Source organism: Camellia sinensis, unplaced genomic scaffold, assembly GCF_055761805.1.
Source record: "Camellia sinensis isolate YWXY unplaced genomic scaffold, ASM5576180v1 Unanchor1, whole genome shotgun sequence".
Taxonomy (NCBI): Eukaryota; Viridiplantae; Streptophyta; class Magnoliopsida; order Ericales; family Theaceae; genus Camellia; species Camellia sinensis.
The window spans coordinates 2,751,013-2,769,157 of record NW_028128987.1 but is presented as its reverse complement, the minus strand read 5'-3'; the positions used below and the strand labels follow the sequence as shown (position 1 = coordinate 2,769,157).

General features: G+C 34.0%; 1 protein-coding gene across 4 annotated transcripts in view; it reads right to left on the bottom strand.

The window, feature by feature from the left end:
- Positions 1–15,985, bottom strand: part of LOC114263855 (protein CHROMATIN REMODELING 5) — a 39,439-nt gene extending 23,454 nt beyond the window's left edge. Inside the window, exons 1-11 of one of the 4 annotated variants that reach the window (XM_082910710.1) lie at positions 15,396–15,766; positions 14,676–14,767; positions 13,909–14,578; positions 13,665–13,732; positions 8,343–8,783; positions 7,689–7,913; positions 7,438–7,521; positions 3,349–3,408; positions 3,152–3,255; positions 2,757–2,808; positions 264–327 (exon numbers count right to left, since the gene is read on the bottom strand). In XM_082910710.1, the coding sequence (XP_082766836.1) occupies positions 264–327; positions 2,757–2,808; positions 3,152–3,255; positions 3,349–3,408; positions 7,438–7,521; positions 7,689–7,913; positions 8,343–8,783; positions 13,665–13,732; positions 13,909–14,545 (1,735 nt within the window). In that variant the 5' untranslated portion in view covers positions 14,546–14,578; positions 14,676–14,767; positions 15,396–15,766. Of the gene's footprint in view, positions 1–263; positions 328–2,756; positions 2,809–3,151; positions 3,256–3,348; positions 3,409–7,437; positions 7,522–7,688; positions 7,914–8,342; positions 8,784–13,664; positions 13,733–13,908; positions 14,768–15,395 lie in introns of all 4 variants that reach the window. The other 3 variants (XM_082910707.1, XM_082910709.1, XM_082910708.1) reach the window with 3 other exon arrangements.
- Between the last annotated feature and the right edge of the window lie 2,160 nt (positions 15,986–18,145).

Below are 18,145 nucleotides of genomic sequence, written 5' to 3'. Positions count from 1 at the left end.
TATATATATAAAGCAAGTCAGAACCAAAGTTATTGAGGATTGGTATTTAGCTTGTAGCATGTGATGGTATCAGAGAACAACCAAAGTTTGCAAGTGAAATCCTAGAATGTTAATCTTGACAACAGAAAAGCACATAATATCAACGAAGGAGATGTGTCAAAAACGTATCAAGGATTACAGTTGAACATTCCACAATATAAGGACAAGATGAACCCCAAAAGCTGAAGTAAACAAGCAGAGCCAACATTCCAAGAATAACAGACCTTTACTCTTCTTACGCTGGAAATCCACCAATTTTCCTTGTATACTCATTGCAGCTTCGCGAGCCTGCTTCCACAATAAAAAAATAGAAACCTTGATTACCATAATCGTGCTACATCAATATCCCTGCTCAAATTTTATAATTATGGCATATACAAACAAACTGATTGAATAAAACAGCAAGTACAACATTGATTGAGAATGACCCATGACAAAAACATCAGAACCTATTATACGAAGTATACAATATACATGACATATGTTAAACTCATAATATTAATGAGCTTATAACAGAAGTGTAATGCTTCTCTCCAATGGCCAATAATCTTTTGTTTGTGAGTGCAACGAACAAAAATTTCATGGTGCCCATAAGAGAATATACACTTATTCAATGAATCCCAAACTACAAAGAAAATACAACTCCATAATAGATGAAAACTATAGGCAAGTCATACACGAGGCACTCCAACAAAAACAACCACTCTACAAAGACACCAAGAAATAAAACTAACCACCGAACATCAATCCACCCTCAACTGAAAATCATGAAAGAATTACTCTTGAAATTGAGTCGAACATATATTCAAATCACCAAATTGAGAACATTAAAAAAACCGGTATAGGATTTCAAATTTCAATACTTGAGAAGCATGGGAGAGACTTGGCCACAAAAATCCATTCAAAGCTTCAAGGAAGGCTTACACCTTATGGAGGATAAGCACATAACATAAGGAAAACTAGAAGTGAGAGATTTTTGTGAATGTTGCCTTTGGAAAAAGCATTGTACAGCTAAAAGAATAATATACTTATACTGTGCCATTGTTGCCCATTTGATAGAAGAGATGGTAAGTGGACGAAAATTTGCTTGTTGGGTATTTTTATCGGTTCTCAAAAAGAGAAAAAAGAAACTATCACAGAAAATTTGTTTGCAGACTGTTTCAGAATACTGATTATGGAAAAGAAAAAAAATTTAAACACCCATTTTTTATGAAATACTTTTAGGTTGTCATGAAATTTTGAAAATTGTTTTAGCACAAAAATAAAAATGATATAAAAATGATTGGTTCACAAAAAACAGGCAATCACTAGGACATCCATTTCCATTTTCCTATAAATATTTCCCATTTTCTCTTTCTAGAACCTCTTCATATCTTCTTTTCTTCTTCTCTTCTTATCCCATATTAATTTCTACACTCCTCTCTTTTCATGTAACAAACCAAATTTTCTTTTCAATTCTTGAGTAGGTCCCAAGATTCACCCAAATCCTCCCTCAATAAAGTCTACAAGTAAAAAAAAAAAAATTTAATTAAATTGAGACATAGTACTTCAATATGCCAAGTTGCCAACCTAGTTGCAAGGATGTGAGAGGAAAGAAAGGGGGCAGGAGTTGAAATTGTACAGAGATTCTCAATGAGAATGTATCCTACAAATTTAGGTGATTACAATGTGAAAGCTTTCCATCACCTCATCCTCAAGGTTCCTTTTCATAACTAATATGAGACACTTCCTCAGAATTCCTAAGATCTAGATTCAATTATTCACTATGATCTATAAGGCCACCACAAATTTGATATCTAGACAACTATTTTCCTCCACTATTGCATGACAACAATGCTGGGTAAAGTTTTTGGACTGTTTATCCATTTCCAAGTGTGAGACACATAGGCTCCGTGCCATTTCTAGGGGACAGACCACTTAAAATTGCATTTTAGGATTTCTCATTTGAGCCAAAACTATCTGAATTTGATCTGTGTTACTCCTATGAACAACTCACTTTACACAGACTGTTGAATTTTCCACCATAAAAAGTCTACCCAATGAAATTGACACATTGAATGATGGAAGAACACTCCCCATCAACCAAACAACAACCAATTCACCTTCCACAAACTTAAACAAGCCATAGAATTATAGCATCCAGTTAAAAATGTCCTATATTCTTTGTTTTTGTTAGAAAGATCTTTACTATTTGGAATAATGGTTGAAATTTTGACATGCACACATATTCTTCCTGCATAGCATGCTTGCAGCTACAAAAATATATATATATATATATATTTATATTTAAAATAAAAAAATAAAAATAAAAAACTCCAGCAGCTTGTTTCTTTTTTATTTTCATTCTGTATTTTGGAGGAGCCATATGTATTCATTAAACAAAACAATGTTGTTCAGTAAAAAAATGAAAGGTCAATAAGAATATGACCAATATGACAAGAAGCAAAACCCTTCCAGGGGACCCCTAAGCTTCGGAATTACAAATGTAAGTCAATGAGGTATAAATTATGCACCACATTCCACACCATGCAAAATTCCATGCATGAAAAAGAGATAATGACTTAACACAGGTATACAAAGCATGAGATAGGCAGCATTAACAAATTAATGCAAATACCAGCGAGATTGACAGACATTTCAACACCGATATCAAGAAAAAAAACATTGGCACACACAATTAAGGACCAAAACAGCACACATATTAATCAGTATGCTACCTTGTACTCATTGATAGCATCTTGAGCAAACGCAATATCAACTTCTTTCTCCCTAGAACAACACATCATCACCATCATGAGCATTCAAGTTTCCATTGCAAATTATAATAAACAGTACTTGGAAGGAGGAAATAAATAAATAAATAAATAACATAAAGGAGAACCAGAAAAATTGTGACCATCTGTTACATACCCCCCAAAAAAAAATAATAATAATAATAATGGGATTGAGTTTATTCATTATGAAGATACTACTACTTCACTACATGAGATAAAGATATTCATAAAACTTATTCATCATTAGAGAAGAAGAAGGCTAAATAATATCAGAAAAGAAAAAAAGGTTACATAGTACAAGTCACAATAGTGATGAAAATAACATATATTTAATATACCAAGTTGCCTCAGCATAAGACAGTCCTCGCCACTTGACTAAATACTCCGGAACCATATCACCTGAACTATCCTTCGTCACTCTGTCTGCAATTATTCTCTCCACCTGAGCATGCATTAGTAGAACAGATTACAGAAACCTCAAACCAAGAGAGATAGAAGGCAAAAGATGACCATCAAATAGAATCAACAACAAAACCTGACTATTTAGCTTGATGATGTCCAAGTCCATTTCCTTGCTCACATCATTGACCTCAATCTAGTTATTTGATACATCAATAGAAGAACACACAGTCAGATAACAGATTTATTTCATGAAAACAGTGTAAATATTAGATAAAAATGTTGTAATATGAACAAAAGACATTAAACTACTTCAAGATTCTTGAGCTTAGACCATGAACCACTTATAGTTCAAGATTAAGTACAGGGCTATATAGAAGCCAGCCTCTTAAAAAGAAGCATTTTGCTGGGTTTTCCAAAGAAATATCTAGAATATGGAATTGAATTCCAGAAGGTATGCAGATGCATGTAGTCTCACTTTAAAAACATTCATATGAACGTAAACAGTTGAGATAGAAGCTTGGGGCTCCTCCAAGCCAAATCAGTAAGGCCACCAAATATTTCTGCATAGGTATCTTCTTCCACATGGAGATCAATTTATATCAGAACATCCTATGATTACATCGAGGTCCAGCTTTCAGCAGCTTTAAGCCAAAGAGAAATACATATATCTATATATATATGCATATAATACACAACAAACAGAGATGAGAGTGTGTTTGCAAATTGAAACACTCTTCTGGGAATGACTTTTTTCTTTCTTTCATAGGTATTATTCATTATTCTTATTATCTTCTTTATCTTCAACTTGTTCTGAGATGCAATTCAATCTAATTTCTAATCTTTTAAAAAAGAAAGCATTGCTTGCCTCATATTTTTAAGTTAAGATTTTCTCTCAAATTCATCCCTTTCTTATTTTCTCACAGGCACACTAAACCAACCAACCACCCCCAAAAAATATATGTATATAATATGAAATATATATCAATTTCACTTCCCACGCACCCTAGCTTAAGCTAATTACACTCATGGTTATGGAATTTGGTGGTATATGTACACACAAACTTATCACCACAAGCATGTACAAAGCATGCAATATTTAAATGCATGTAATGCACCACTTTCACATCAAATCACCATGGATAATGGGGCTAGAAAAGCTCAAACATTGGATTACATGTACAATGGACAATCCCCACTTTGGAATAACTATCCATCTATTTCTAGGGTTACTCGACTTAATAATGACTACACCTGCAATTTCTTCACAAGATCAGGGATCAAAGGTCTGCCTCCTACAGGAGGAACTTTACAATTAAGTGAATAAACTTTTCTGACAACCCCATTAATATGGTCAGTTGTAAAATGGAACCCATAAGATGTGCCAAATGAGCTTGAAACCATAATTTCTAATTGGTTCAGCAACAAGTTCCATTCACAAAAACGTATATCAGGAAAATTGTTGATTTCATGTAAATTTTCACTCTATTTTTTTGGTCAGGTGTTTCAGTGCACATGACTTGAATATAGATTATAACCTGCATACTTTGAAAGCAGAGATGGAACCTCCAGACCATTTCTTCATTTATTTAAGCCCAATTATACTGCACCATGGGATGACGTTTATTGCAGAGAAAGATTTTCTCAACACTAACAACAACCCGCAGGTGTGGAAAATGTTACATTACAGAAATGCAATGAATATCAGGATATTCAAATTTCAAGGGAGGTTGGATTTGACTAATATCAACTGGGCTATAATTTAACATATCTATATTATTTTTGCAAGTGCCGACCCCATTTGATGGGACTTAAGGCTTGGTTTGGTTCGGTTTGGTTTATATTATTTTTGCAAGTATATTTAACCTCCTTAACCTCATGTACTTCACACTTAAGAAACCATCAAAATATGATGTCCATATGTTGGGTTTCTATGAGATTAAACTTTCATTCTTTCCAGAGTTTCAGTGATGCGACTCACTTTACAATCATCCACAATTAACAATATAACTTGCCAAGCAATCAGTAATACCAACAATGTAATCCAAAAGACTGGAAGTCTATAATAAACCATATAAGCCAAACTAGGGCAAAGCATGTCTACTGGGATCAACTTGCATCAAATAAAATTGAAGAGACCATAACAAATCCCTTAAGCCAATCAGTGGCACAATGGTATGCCATGTGGCTTCAAATTTCACAAACAAAAAAAGTCCAACACTTCAAATTGGCTTTAGTTTAAAACATCACTTGGTATTCAAATATTTCAGTTAATATTTCTTAAGGAGCTGTGTGTCCTCTTTTCAATCTTGTTTTTTCAATGAACCAACTTAACTTCCTTATAGGGGTAACGATCTGGGTTCCCAGTGCTAAAGTGTCATTCATTGAAAGTTGAACATTTAATCTAGGCACAGTGCTGGAAATGCAAAATGTGGCATGCCATATCAAAAGACTAGATGTCTCACATGATCACATCACTTTCAGGCACGTGTGTATTAGTGATTAAGAAGAAAATAAATTCCAAAAAGAAACATATCAACACATACATGTACACTATGAAGCATGGACACGCCGGAATAGGTGCTGTAGCGGTATTGGACACGGGGACATGCCGGGGACACGGGTAGGGCTGCAAATGAACAGAGTGATTTGTGAACAAATTCGAGCTTGACTCGGTAAGGACTCATTCGAACTCGGTTCAGACTCATTCGAACTCGGTTCGTTAAATTTTTATTGCGTTCGAACTCAAGCTCGTTAAAATCTTAATAAACAAGCATAAACATACTAAAACTCGGCTTGTTACCTCGACTGCTTTAATATTTATTTAAATAATAGAATAAATATATTATTTATATTAAATAACGTAAAAATATGTATAAACAATAAAATAAATATGTTATTTATAAATTTAAATAATGTAAATGTAAATAATAGCTAAATTTATTTATATGTAAATAATAGCTAACTATAGATAATACATTTATATAATAGTAGTGGTAAATATTATTATTGTGGTAAATATTATTATTTTGGTAAGATGTTGACTTTTCAATTAGTATGTTTATATATATTGTGTATATAATTGTATAATCAAAGTTTTAATTATAACTTTAGTCTCATGCGCAAGTATGAATTTATAACTTCTTTGGCTTGTTAAGGCTCGTGAACAACCTCGAACTCGAGTCAAACCTAAGCCATCTCGACTCGAGCTCGGTTCGTTATATTTTTATTGAGCTCGAGCCTGAACTCGTTAAAATCTAAATAAATTAGCCCAAACATACTAAAGCTCGGCTTGGCTCGGTTCGTTTGAAGTCTTTAATTTTTTTATTTTTTTTATTTTTATTTTTTTTCCAAGGGACATGCCGAGGACATGCAGAAAGAGTCAGAACAGAAGAAGAAGAAGAAGAAGAAGCTAGTTACCTAGTTCGTCGGACACGCCAAAAGGTATGTCTCTCTCTTGCCTCTCAATCCATCATCTCTTTCTCACCTCTCAATCGTCTCTCTATCTCGCCTCTCGATCAATCATCACCTCTCGATCAATCGTCTCTCTCTCTTGCCTCTCACCTCACTCTCTCGTCTCTCTTTTTTTTCTTTGATCGACTCTTGTCTCTCTCTATCTGACCTTTCGTTTCTACTTTCTCCTCTCTTCCCATTTTTTTTTTTTATCATTTCTGATCTTTTTCTCTCTCTTTTTTATATTTATATATTTTATGTTTTATATATATACATCTTTGATTTAAACCCTATTTTTTATATTTATATATTTTTCTATTTAATTTTTTTCTTTATAAGTTTATATCTTTTTCTATATTTGTACTTATTCTAATATATTTGTTAATTTCTTTATTCATTTTTTTAACTTTATAAATATAAATGTTAGTTTTTATTAATTTTGAATGTTTGGTAACATATTATTAATTTATGTAGCAAATATATATAAAAAAATTGTCGTGTCCCCCGCCGTGCCCGTGTCCCTATTTTTTAGAAGTTGCTGTGTCCGTGTCTGTGTCCATGCTTCATAGCATGTACACATTAAGTGAAAGCAAAAACTATTGTATAACCATGGGAAAATTTTGCAGAATGAAAAACAATACTTGTGCACATATAAGTAAAACCGATACCCTTTTATATCAACATGGCAATTTTTTTTTGCAGTCCCTTATTTTTTATTTGATATCAAGAACCCCAAGGATTTGACATAGACATAGTTAATAGCTGACATTACCTCTTCCCGTGAGACTGTCTTCCGATATGTCACATCTTCCATCACTTTTTTAGTATAATTTATAACCTTCTTAAAACCACTAAGCTGCAAATTCACAGAAGAAAAAAAAAATGTGAGTGGCATATATAGCTAACAAATAAAAGAAAAGAGGCAACTAGTTTCAGTCCAGAATAATGCAATACGAACATTACCACCAATAACCAGTAATTACATAAAATGGTATGTTAGCAAGAAAAAGATTTAAGGCTTACATTTTGAAGCTCAGAAAACGATTTCCATTGACAGTGCAGATGTGACTGGCCTTTCCATTTTATTAAAAACTCCATCTCATTCCAATCTGGTTCAGAGTCAAACAAGTGGGTTAACAACGAAGGTTCCGTTGACTTGTGATCCCTCATAGCATCTTCGGCTGTGCCCTTTGGCTGATGCCACAACACCTTTTCAATCGAGTCAGCATCTTCCTCTTCAATCTCCTCCTTTTGAAAGAAATAAATAATTATATCAATAACATTGTTTTGGAAGAACTGAGAAATTACTATAAGATAGACTCATAGAAATTCCACAAGAAAAATATTCACATTAAAATCAAGTATAATAGATGTCAATTGTAAAAAATGCACACAGAATTAAAGTACTTCTTGGAAAGTGGCCAACCAACACAATACACAAACAATGACAAATCTGTTCCATTAGATTGCTATTAGGGTTTAAATTGACAAAATTGAAGACTCAAGGTTTATTTGGTTAGAAGGCTCAAACTCTAGGGTTTTTTTTTTTTTTTTTTTTGTAATTGTCCCATAGAAATTTCACTATAAAACTTAATCTAACACGAGGAATAGAAAATAGAATGTAATTCACATACATACATGATACATCCAACAATATATTAAATAGTAACACCATACCTTTTGGCTCTTCTTTTTCTTGCCTTCATCAAGTTCTTCACTTTCTTCACTTTCAGCATACGATACTTTCCGTACTGACCGAGTTGAAGTTCGTACTTCATTGTTTTTGCCACTTGCAGAAGTGGAACGCACACCAATGCTTTTGCGGGGATGTGCACCTCTCCTAGTCATACTGCTAAAATCGTCATCACTATCATCCTCCGAGTCCTTTGCTGATGAATCTTCCTCTTCAAATAACATTCTACCTCTTTTTCGTCGATTAGATGAAGTAAATGATTTATGTTCTCTGGTAGACTTTATACTATGTCCACCCCTACCTCGCTGCCTGCCCTTGGGTTTTTTATAATTGGCATCATCTTCATCTGATATATCTAGATCATCATCATCATCATCTCCACTGTTATCGCCTCCATCAAAATCTTCTCCATCCCAGTCATCATCCTGATACCAGAAAAACACTATAAGTTAGTTTGCTAAAGTTCAAGTTGCACCTTATAATCAAACGCAAAACCCATGGTAGTCATAGAGTATTGTGTTCTGTCAGAACTCAAAGCCAGGAACTGATAGACAAAATATTTTTATACAAGTAAAAACTGAGAGAAAAATATAGAATTCTATTCAACAGAATTTATACTGAATAATTGGACCATCAAAAAGGAAAATGGCAAAGACAACAACAAAAGAAAAATAAATGCAACAGTTACTGAACATTCAGAGATTCACCTCACGTGCAAGAAGTAATGATGTAAGAAACCAAAAATCTTTTCAGTGGAAATAAAGAATATGCAGCTTGAGAGTAACCAATAAATAAGAACACTGGGAAGGGGGAGAAGACGAGGATGACAATATAATTTTTTAATAAAAAATAACAGATAGAATAATGGTACAAAAACCAAAAGCCATAATACTAGCAAAACAGCAATTAGTGACTTTAGTCTATAGTATACAGCAAGTTACTTCAGAATGATTATTGAAACATTTGGGAACCCTCTTTTTTAGCCTAAAAGCCAAAAGATCACTAAAAAGCCAAAAAACAACAAGCTTTCAAATCATACAAAAAGTCAAGATTCATTTCCCTTCACCCTAGTTTTTACACATCTTTTCGTAAAAAGTCAAAAGTCATTCCCAAACATATTAGTTTCTTTCATCTTATATTTTAGCCAAAAGTCAAAAAGCCACTAAAAAGCATATTCCCAAATGAGGCCTAAATCTCAAACTTGTCAGAAAGCATTCTTAGTTTCTGTTCTATTGAGCTACTTCCTCATCCACACAAAAATTAATGCCTCTGCCCTAAGCAGCACAGACAACTTCTACAGAGGTAACATGTCGTGTCGGACACGACACAACACTCATCTGACACTTCCCAACACTTGGACACACATAAAACTCATTACAAGTTTGAATAAAATAACTTGAAATCCAATTATAAAACAAAAATAATGTAAATTTATACATATTCTCCTCTTCAGACTATAAAAGTTATTATCTTTGACATAAATATTCATAAATAAGACATATTATAATTATTTATCCTTATATATGCCATATAATAAAAATATAAAATGATATACTTTGCAAGTCACCCCCATGTATCGCGTCCTACAATTTTTGAAAATTTATGTGTCGGCTTGTTGGTGTCGTGTCCATATCTGTGCTTCTTAGCCTCCTCCACTTCTGCTGTTTTTAGCAATATCAAGGCAAAATGCTCCAAAGCCCCTTCATGAAGACTACATATAACCCTAGCTCTTTCTTGTCACATACTGCCCAAAAGTTCTCAATGACTACGCAAAATATGAGCATCTAAACAATCTTACAAATTGGAATCTATTAAGTCGTACAATTTTTGAAAATTTATGTGTCGGCTTGTTAGTGTCGTGTCCGTATCCGTGCTTCTTAGCCTCCTCCACTTCTGCTGTTTATAGCAATATCAAGGCAAAATGCTCCAAAGCCCTTACATGAAGACTACATATAACCCTAGCTCTTTCTTGTCACATACTGCCCAAAAGTTCTCAATGACAACGCAAAATATGAGCATCTAAACAATCTTACAAATTGGAATCTATTAATCTCATAAAGTTGACTTGTTAGCAAACCATTCACTGCCTAATGTGCTACTCGGAGGCCTCTCTTGAAACATTCAAAACAATAATTACACCACCAACCATCTTTATACATATACACACACATATAAGAAGAATAACAATTTAAAAGGCCTATTATTCCACTATGTGAACAGCTATCCGCTAACATTATTTAACCCGTCAAGCTCATATGACTAATATAGCATCCTGAACTCGGCATTACAAGATACTGAAGTTCTGAGCAGCCAATATTTCTCCTAGATTTATTATGCCTCAGCTAGGCATATCAGCGTCGAATTTGTAATACATGAATCTTGAAAATCAATTCAGTGATGAAAAGTCATTTGTGTTAAAAGAACTCTCCCTCTGTAAATGAGCAGAAGGCATGTGCATGGAGCACAAGTGGTACTTCGTGACTTGTTGACAGTGAGTCAACATCCTTTCGTCACAACTAACAGGCACACTGTTTGAGTAGGTCATTTTGATCTCTTCTCCAAGTCCTGATTGCGCATCGCCCAAGCATCCATCAAATTCAGTTGTGGCATCCACCCACCCACCCCAACATAAAGAGCAAATACTAATGAGCAAACCCACAAAAAAAAAATGCAATAAAAATACAAAATCCAATCTTGCCCCAAAAAACCCTAAGCAGAGAAAACAAATGGGGAAAAAACAAAAGAAAAATCCTGGAGGATTTTTTTACCGATAAAAAAGATTCAAACACATACGACAAATCCATAAAAAAATAGCACCCATTTTTGCAAGGGATCACTTCTGAAACAGGATGCACATTGGTCAAGAATTTAGTGCGACGTATTAACTGCCAAATTGCATTACATTGCCCAAGTATCCATCTTGCTATAAAAAACAGGTGAACATCATTCTTCCCCCCTGAACTATGGTGTTAGTTAGCCTTGGGTATTACGCAGCTTACACATGAAAATGTTCAAGACAAACTTAAGTGTGGTTACTTCACAACATGCAAATCCAGTTGTCAACAGTCCAAAATAGGTAACCTCACTTATTCCATAAGATAAAAAATTCTACTAAAAGAATTTCTATAAGCCAAAGGAATCTAGGCCATAAAGTAAAAGGAGTTTTTCTAAGTAGAATTGATTACTACGAAATCACTAAGGTGGTATGTAGACGAGGAGTGGTGCCTGTTAGCATCCTCCTCAGTATGCTCCTCTCTAAGCTATAGCTACTTCATGTTGGCCAATGAAATACTCACAGCAAGCAAAAAGGCCAAAAATCACTTGAAAAATATAATCCAAAACTCTTGAGTAGAGGCATCTAGAGATATAGATGGTTGCCAACATGAAATAACTCCAGTTTCGGAAACAACTAAATTCAAGATGACTAGCCCCTCAAACACATGGAAAAAATTCAAAATTCACATTAACTACGTCTGTCCAGCCACAAGGCAGACGTCATTTATAAAGGCTACAAGACATATGACTTTTAAAGATGCCAGTAGATCCCATTCAACTTGGATTGTCCATGTAAAGGCCACCAGAACTGAAATTGATCCTTCCAATCAGAGTCCACATTTTCACAACAGTGTGGCAAGGGTAAGCAGTAAAAGAGCACGAGCACTAACTTGCAAACCAAACCAACCCCAGAGTTTTAAGCACATTTACTTCTCCAACCTGATTAACCAGCATTGGAAGAAAAGAAACAGATGCTAAAGAACTACATGATCCAAGTCTAAGATCCATACTGCCCCTCGCTTGTCTAAACCACACTAGACATTCACCAGCAAACTTGTGAGAGTACAAATTCAACACCAAAATAAATAAATAAATAAGTAACAACCACCACCACATCAAAAAAAGACATTGTGAATACAGTGTTTTGAAAAGGGAGCCCAAGCAAAAGCTAATGCAACAAGCAAGCCAAGGTGAAGCCTTAGCATCTCAAAAGGCATGAGGGGATGCGACTTGAATGAGAAGACCTCACCATAGGCATAAGTGTGAGGCACTCGAGGTAGTGGGTTTGTTTTTTGGGGATTATGATTTGATCTCAGCCATGCACTTTTTAGTTGTAATAACATCTGGTTTTACATGCATGTCAAATCATAGGTTATGACTAGGGGTTGCATCTTTAATTAATTTTTTGGTAAAGTTTAGAACTTTTTTTTTCACTTTGACTATGCAGCTGATACTTTCAGCCACTGGTGGGTTCTGAATTATTTGCTAAGTAGTTAATCAATTATTTTGTCTTCCTATGTTTCCAAATGTAAAATGTTAATGCGTGTTGGACATCTTATGTTTTTGTTGAATATTGGTGTTTGAAATGTTGAATTTTGTTGGATGTTATATGTTTGTTATGGATATTAAGTATTTGGAATGTTTTATGAAATTCTTGAGCTTTGTATTTTTTTTTTTGTTTTTTTTTTTCCGAATATATATCCTTAGTGTTTGCCTTGTCACATCAGTTCGCTTCTCACTAAAACTGGTCATACAACCATAAATACCATCAATGTGCCTGCGTTCACAGGCATTAATACAGTGCAGCCACTCACCTCACCACTACATTACCTTCCTCTACTAAAACCAAAACGCAGTTTAGCAACTGTATGTCCACCACCATCATCACATGCCGAAACTTTAAAACACCACTCACAATGGAAAAAGCTTCATGAACATAATCTGCCTTCTAAAACTACAAGTAAAGAGGGCGGTGCTTGTATCATATACTAAACAAACTGAGTCCACCCAATAGACGTATAGTTCAAAATTATTTATTCCAAAATTTTAACTAGTACAGTGTTTTGACTGTAAAATACATAATTTACATCTTCTTGTCAACATCTCTGAAGATTTCAACACAATTCTTAAGAATATCCTTTATATAACAGTTTTGATTTTATATATATATATATATATAACACAGAGTATAAAGATTCAGAGACACTAAAAATGGAAAATAAGAGACAGGGAAGCTGCTTTGCAGTAAAATAGGTTTTATCAGTATTATAAACCAATGCTAACCCACAGACATCAGATAGGAAAAAAAAATGTAAGAACTGAAACATTAAACCACAGAATAGACAATGCATGTATGAAGATGAAATGTATTGATTACAATAATGTAAATGCTAGATAAATTCACCCAAAAATGCCATGTATACAATGCAAACATCAAGAAAAAGTGAAGAGCACAATATCAGTAAACTAAAGGTATCAGTTACAATAATACATTTTTTGTTGCTGGTCAAAAAAAAAGAAATTGTGATAACCTTGTTTCCCTTGTGACTTTTTGTGTCACCATAATCAGGATTAAAGTCAGCATCATCAGGATCATCCTCTGCCACAACAGGAAAACAGACCATCAATACCAACAATTATGAAGAGGCACCATATTATAAATTAAAATATATATATATATATACTCATAATTTCACACACCAATACCCATACACCATTCCACATACTTTCAACTATCTAGTTTGGGAAAAAATGATAATGTCAAAACAGAATTACCATCTTCCTCATCATCATCATCTTCATAATCATCATCCTCATCATTATATTCTTCGCCATTTGCAGTTTTCGAATTCCTAGCCACATTGTTGTTTGCAGCAACAGACCTTGACTGCAGCTTCGAATTAAAACCACTTGAATGGCTTAATGTTCTGTAATGCAATGAGTCACTCTGATCATCTCCATCCTGCTCATAGTAATCATCAGACAACATCTCATCAGCAGGGACATCAATTTGACCCCTTCGAACCTTATCTGCTTCCTTCTGCCCATCATCACCTTCTGACCCCGATCTATCTTCTCTTCCATCTAATGAATCTTCTTCAGATCCATCCTCATTTTTATACTCGGATCCGCTTTTCGACTCCTGCCCAGATTCCGATCCAGCACGAGGCCGCATAGGTTGACAGTCCTTCCAAAAGTTTGAACCCCATTTGGCAGCCATAGCAGTTCTCTTTCCAGAAGGCTGCAAATTCGATGTTCCACTATTGTCTGCAGCTGCATCATCTTGGTGCCTACTTGCATCATCTGGTTCACCATCACTTCTATAGTGGCCATCCATCTTGATTTCAGAATCTTTATCACTTGAAGTCCCCTCTATATCTTCATTTCCTACCATTCCATGCATTCTCTCCATGGTCTCTCCCTGGCCTTTGTCATCCAAGGCACTCTGTGAAACCGTTTCATTAGAGTAGTTCCTAAAAAAAGCCATGTTTCCTTTCACATGGAACACACTTCAATTAGACTTTACTATCACTTCTATTTACAAGGAAAGTGCTTCAAATGGAAAGCAGTAAACGATCACTCAATGCAAGAGACTGTTAATTCCTTTACTATCACCTAAAATTCCCTCCAATGTCTGAGCAACAAACAAAATTTAAATTGGGTCAGTCAATGAAACCTCATTAACCACTGTTACAATTCTAAATAAGCAGAAACTACATCTAAACAGGCTTAGGCAATCAAATAAGCAAATTGATATTAAATTGTAAGCATTTAATGAACCAAACACTGTATGACAACAAGTGAGACTTGAAATTCAACTCAAACACATAAAAATCTTCACAATACTGATAAATTCAAATCAAATCTAACCCGAAAGGAGTATCGAAAACAGTTCAAATGAGGCAAAGACCTAAACAGGACATTTCTAGCAAAAAACAGAACAAGGTTCAAACACTCTGCTCCCGAAAGTCGAATTCCAAGACCAAACAATCAAAAGATTCAACGAAATCCGATCCACATAATCGAAAAACTTAAAAATGCCAAAAATAAAACCAATTCTACTGTGAAAACAATGGATCGCTCACTAGACTAGCAGAATCTATTGAAAACGATACAACTTCAACAAAAAACAAACAACTCCATTAGACAAGCCCTAACAACGAAAAAACGCTAAATCTAACATCACAGCCCCAAAATTGGCAGTAAAACGAGACAATCGATTGAAACAGAGAAGCTGATGATTCATCCGAACACAGACTCACCTTTCTAGAGAGAGAAAGTGACGCGAATTAGGTCAAGATTGAAAAAGAGAAAGAGGCGCGCAGGTTAGTAATCGCACGCACAATCAGGCGGCGAGGCAACGCCGGAAACTAACACGCCGGCGACGGTAAAAAAATCGATGAGAAAAAATAAGTTTTTTTTTTTGGGTTTCGAGGGATTTATATTTATGCTAGATTTCAATCGGCGGCGGCGGTGGCTAATCTGCGCCGGGGGTGAGATTAACAGCCGATGAGTAAGGAAAACGACGAGCTCAATGGTGATTTACGATTTACCGGTCGATGATGTCCAGAAGAGAGAGAGAGAGAGAGAGAGAGAGAGAGGGTGGGTTTCCTTCTAGAGAGAGAGGGGGGGGGGGTTATCAGGGAAAAATAGGCTTTGCGAGGTTATTTTTGTTTGGAGAGACGTGTTTGTAGATACATTCTCTCTCTTGTGTGCGTCTAAGAATGCTAGGCTCCTTTCAAACGACGCCGTACGGGTGATTGGGAACCAATAGGGTGCGACCGTTGTGGCCATTATATGGGTGCTGATGAATCGGACGGTATGGATTGCCCTGAGTTTTTGGATTAGTCACGCGGCTTTGAGGCCCATTTTGGGTTGTTTTAATAGGACAAATTTGTAAAGATGGATAAATCAACATTGACACGACTTATAGGTTTATTTTTAAGCATTTTTATACAATAATTTCAAGTTTTATATTTTAGGTTAAAATAACAAAACAATTTAAAAAATAATATTATCCTTATTTATCTGTATGTCTATCGTGGTCCACTTATTTGTCTATCTATCCACCTATTTATCAAATGTATCTACTTATTTATTTATGTGTTATTTATTTATCCACTTGTTCATTTACGTATCATCTATTTATTCACTTAATCTGCCTAATTATCCAAGTTAATACTACGACTAATCTTCACCACCTGCTACAAATGACTTTTTTAATTATTTTTTCAATTACTTTTACAGAGTGTCTTAGCGGTTTAGTGAGCGATTTATAAATTCAGGCTAAGTTTGGGAAGTCCCAAATAAGCCAAAAAGCCAAAAAGTTACTCAAAAAGTTAAAAAGTTAACACTATTCACCAAAAGTCAACAATTACGGCTGCACAACTCCCAATTCAAATTTTCCTCTACAAACCAATTTTTACAATTTTTTATTACACATTTTTCCATAAAAAGTCAAAAAGTTAACCCAAACATCCATATTTTCAATCTCAATTTTTTAGTCCAAAAAGACAAAAAGTGCACTTATTTAGTCTTCCCAAACTTGGCCAATGTAAGTTCTCGCTGAGACCTGAGACATGTCCTGACCCTGAACTGAGGTAGCCTCCACTCACCTGAACTTTCTTTTACCAAAAAAAAAGTACATAAATGAAATTTATTTAGCCCTAAATTATTTATTAAATCTATTAAGTTCCTAAAATACTTAATTCAAATTCATTTAGTACTTAAAAGGATTCCAAAATTAAAATATATGTCTATAAGTAATATAAATTAGGGTAAGGGGTCACTGCTGTGACTGTGGTGCATCCAGTTGAGGTCTATTATGGTCTTATTTTTATGATTCAAACCGTCCATTTTGTAGGGTTTGTTGAGTACTTCATGTCTACCAAAAATCATATCAATCGGATATCAACAACTATATGATCGATAACCAAAAAAATAAATAATAAGTTTTATTTTGAGAAATAACATAAATAATATGTAATATGCAATTTGATCATATAGTTGTTGATATCCGATTAATATGATTTTTGGTAGGCATGAAGTACTCAACAAACCCTACAAAATGGACGGTTTGGATCATAAAAATAAAGCCATAATACACCTTAAATAGATGCACCACAGTCACTGCTGTGCCTCACGTACAGCAGTGACCCCTTATCCTATAAATTAGCAATTAAGATTTTATTACCAAAAAAAAATTTACTTTGTCTTTAAAAAATGTTTTATTTCGTTTATCAATAAAATTATATGAGTATTAGATATGCTGAAAAAGTCGAATTAGATAATTTAAGTAATAACACTTCGTTACAAATAATAATAGAACAAAATAATATATTAATTAAGTTATAAAAAAAATAGCGAAAAACTTAAAAATAATCAATTATAAATTATGAACAAAATCCGACATATAATACTAGATAAAGGCAAATATGTAATCATTATAGAATATAAGTAAAAAATACTATAAATAATTATTCTTGCCATTATGAAGAAAATTCACCATAAGCACTCACGTCCACTTTTCAAAGACAAAATAAAATTTTTAGATTCTTTTGATGAGAATTTTAACTAGAAAGGGGTTTTGTACTAATTTATAACATTGATGGGTTTATATTTGATTTTTGTAATTCTTTCAGAGACTAAATAGGTTTGATTTAAATATTTGGGGACTTAATAGATTGAATCGATAGTTTAGGGACTAAACTTTAACTTATATACTTTAGAGACTTTTAATAAACTCAATCGATAATATAAAAATTAAGTAGATAATTTGACGATAATTTAAGAATATAAAGTGCAATAAACCCATCATTTGACTTAATTCCATATCCCTATAAAAATGATTTATCACCAATAAACCTTACATATTTTTCTCTCACATTTAAAAATTTTACATCACTCTCTATGAGGTTTAAAGAGGCATAATAAAATATTCCCTTTGTTAATCAATCGTTAGATCAATTAATACTTTGGTTTTCAATTATATATTTAAATATCAATTAGCTTG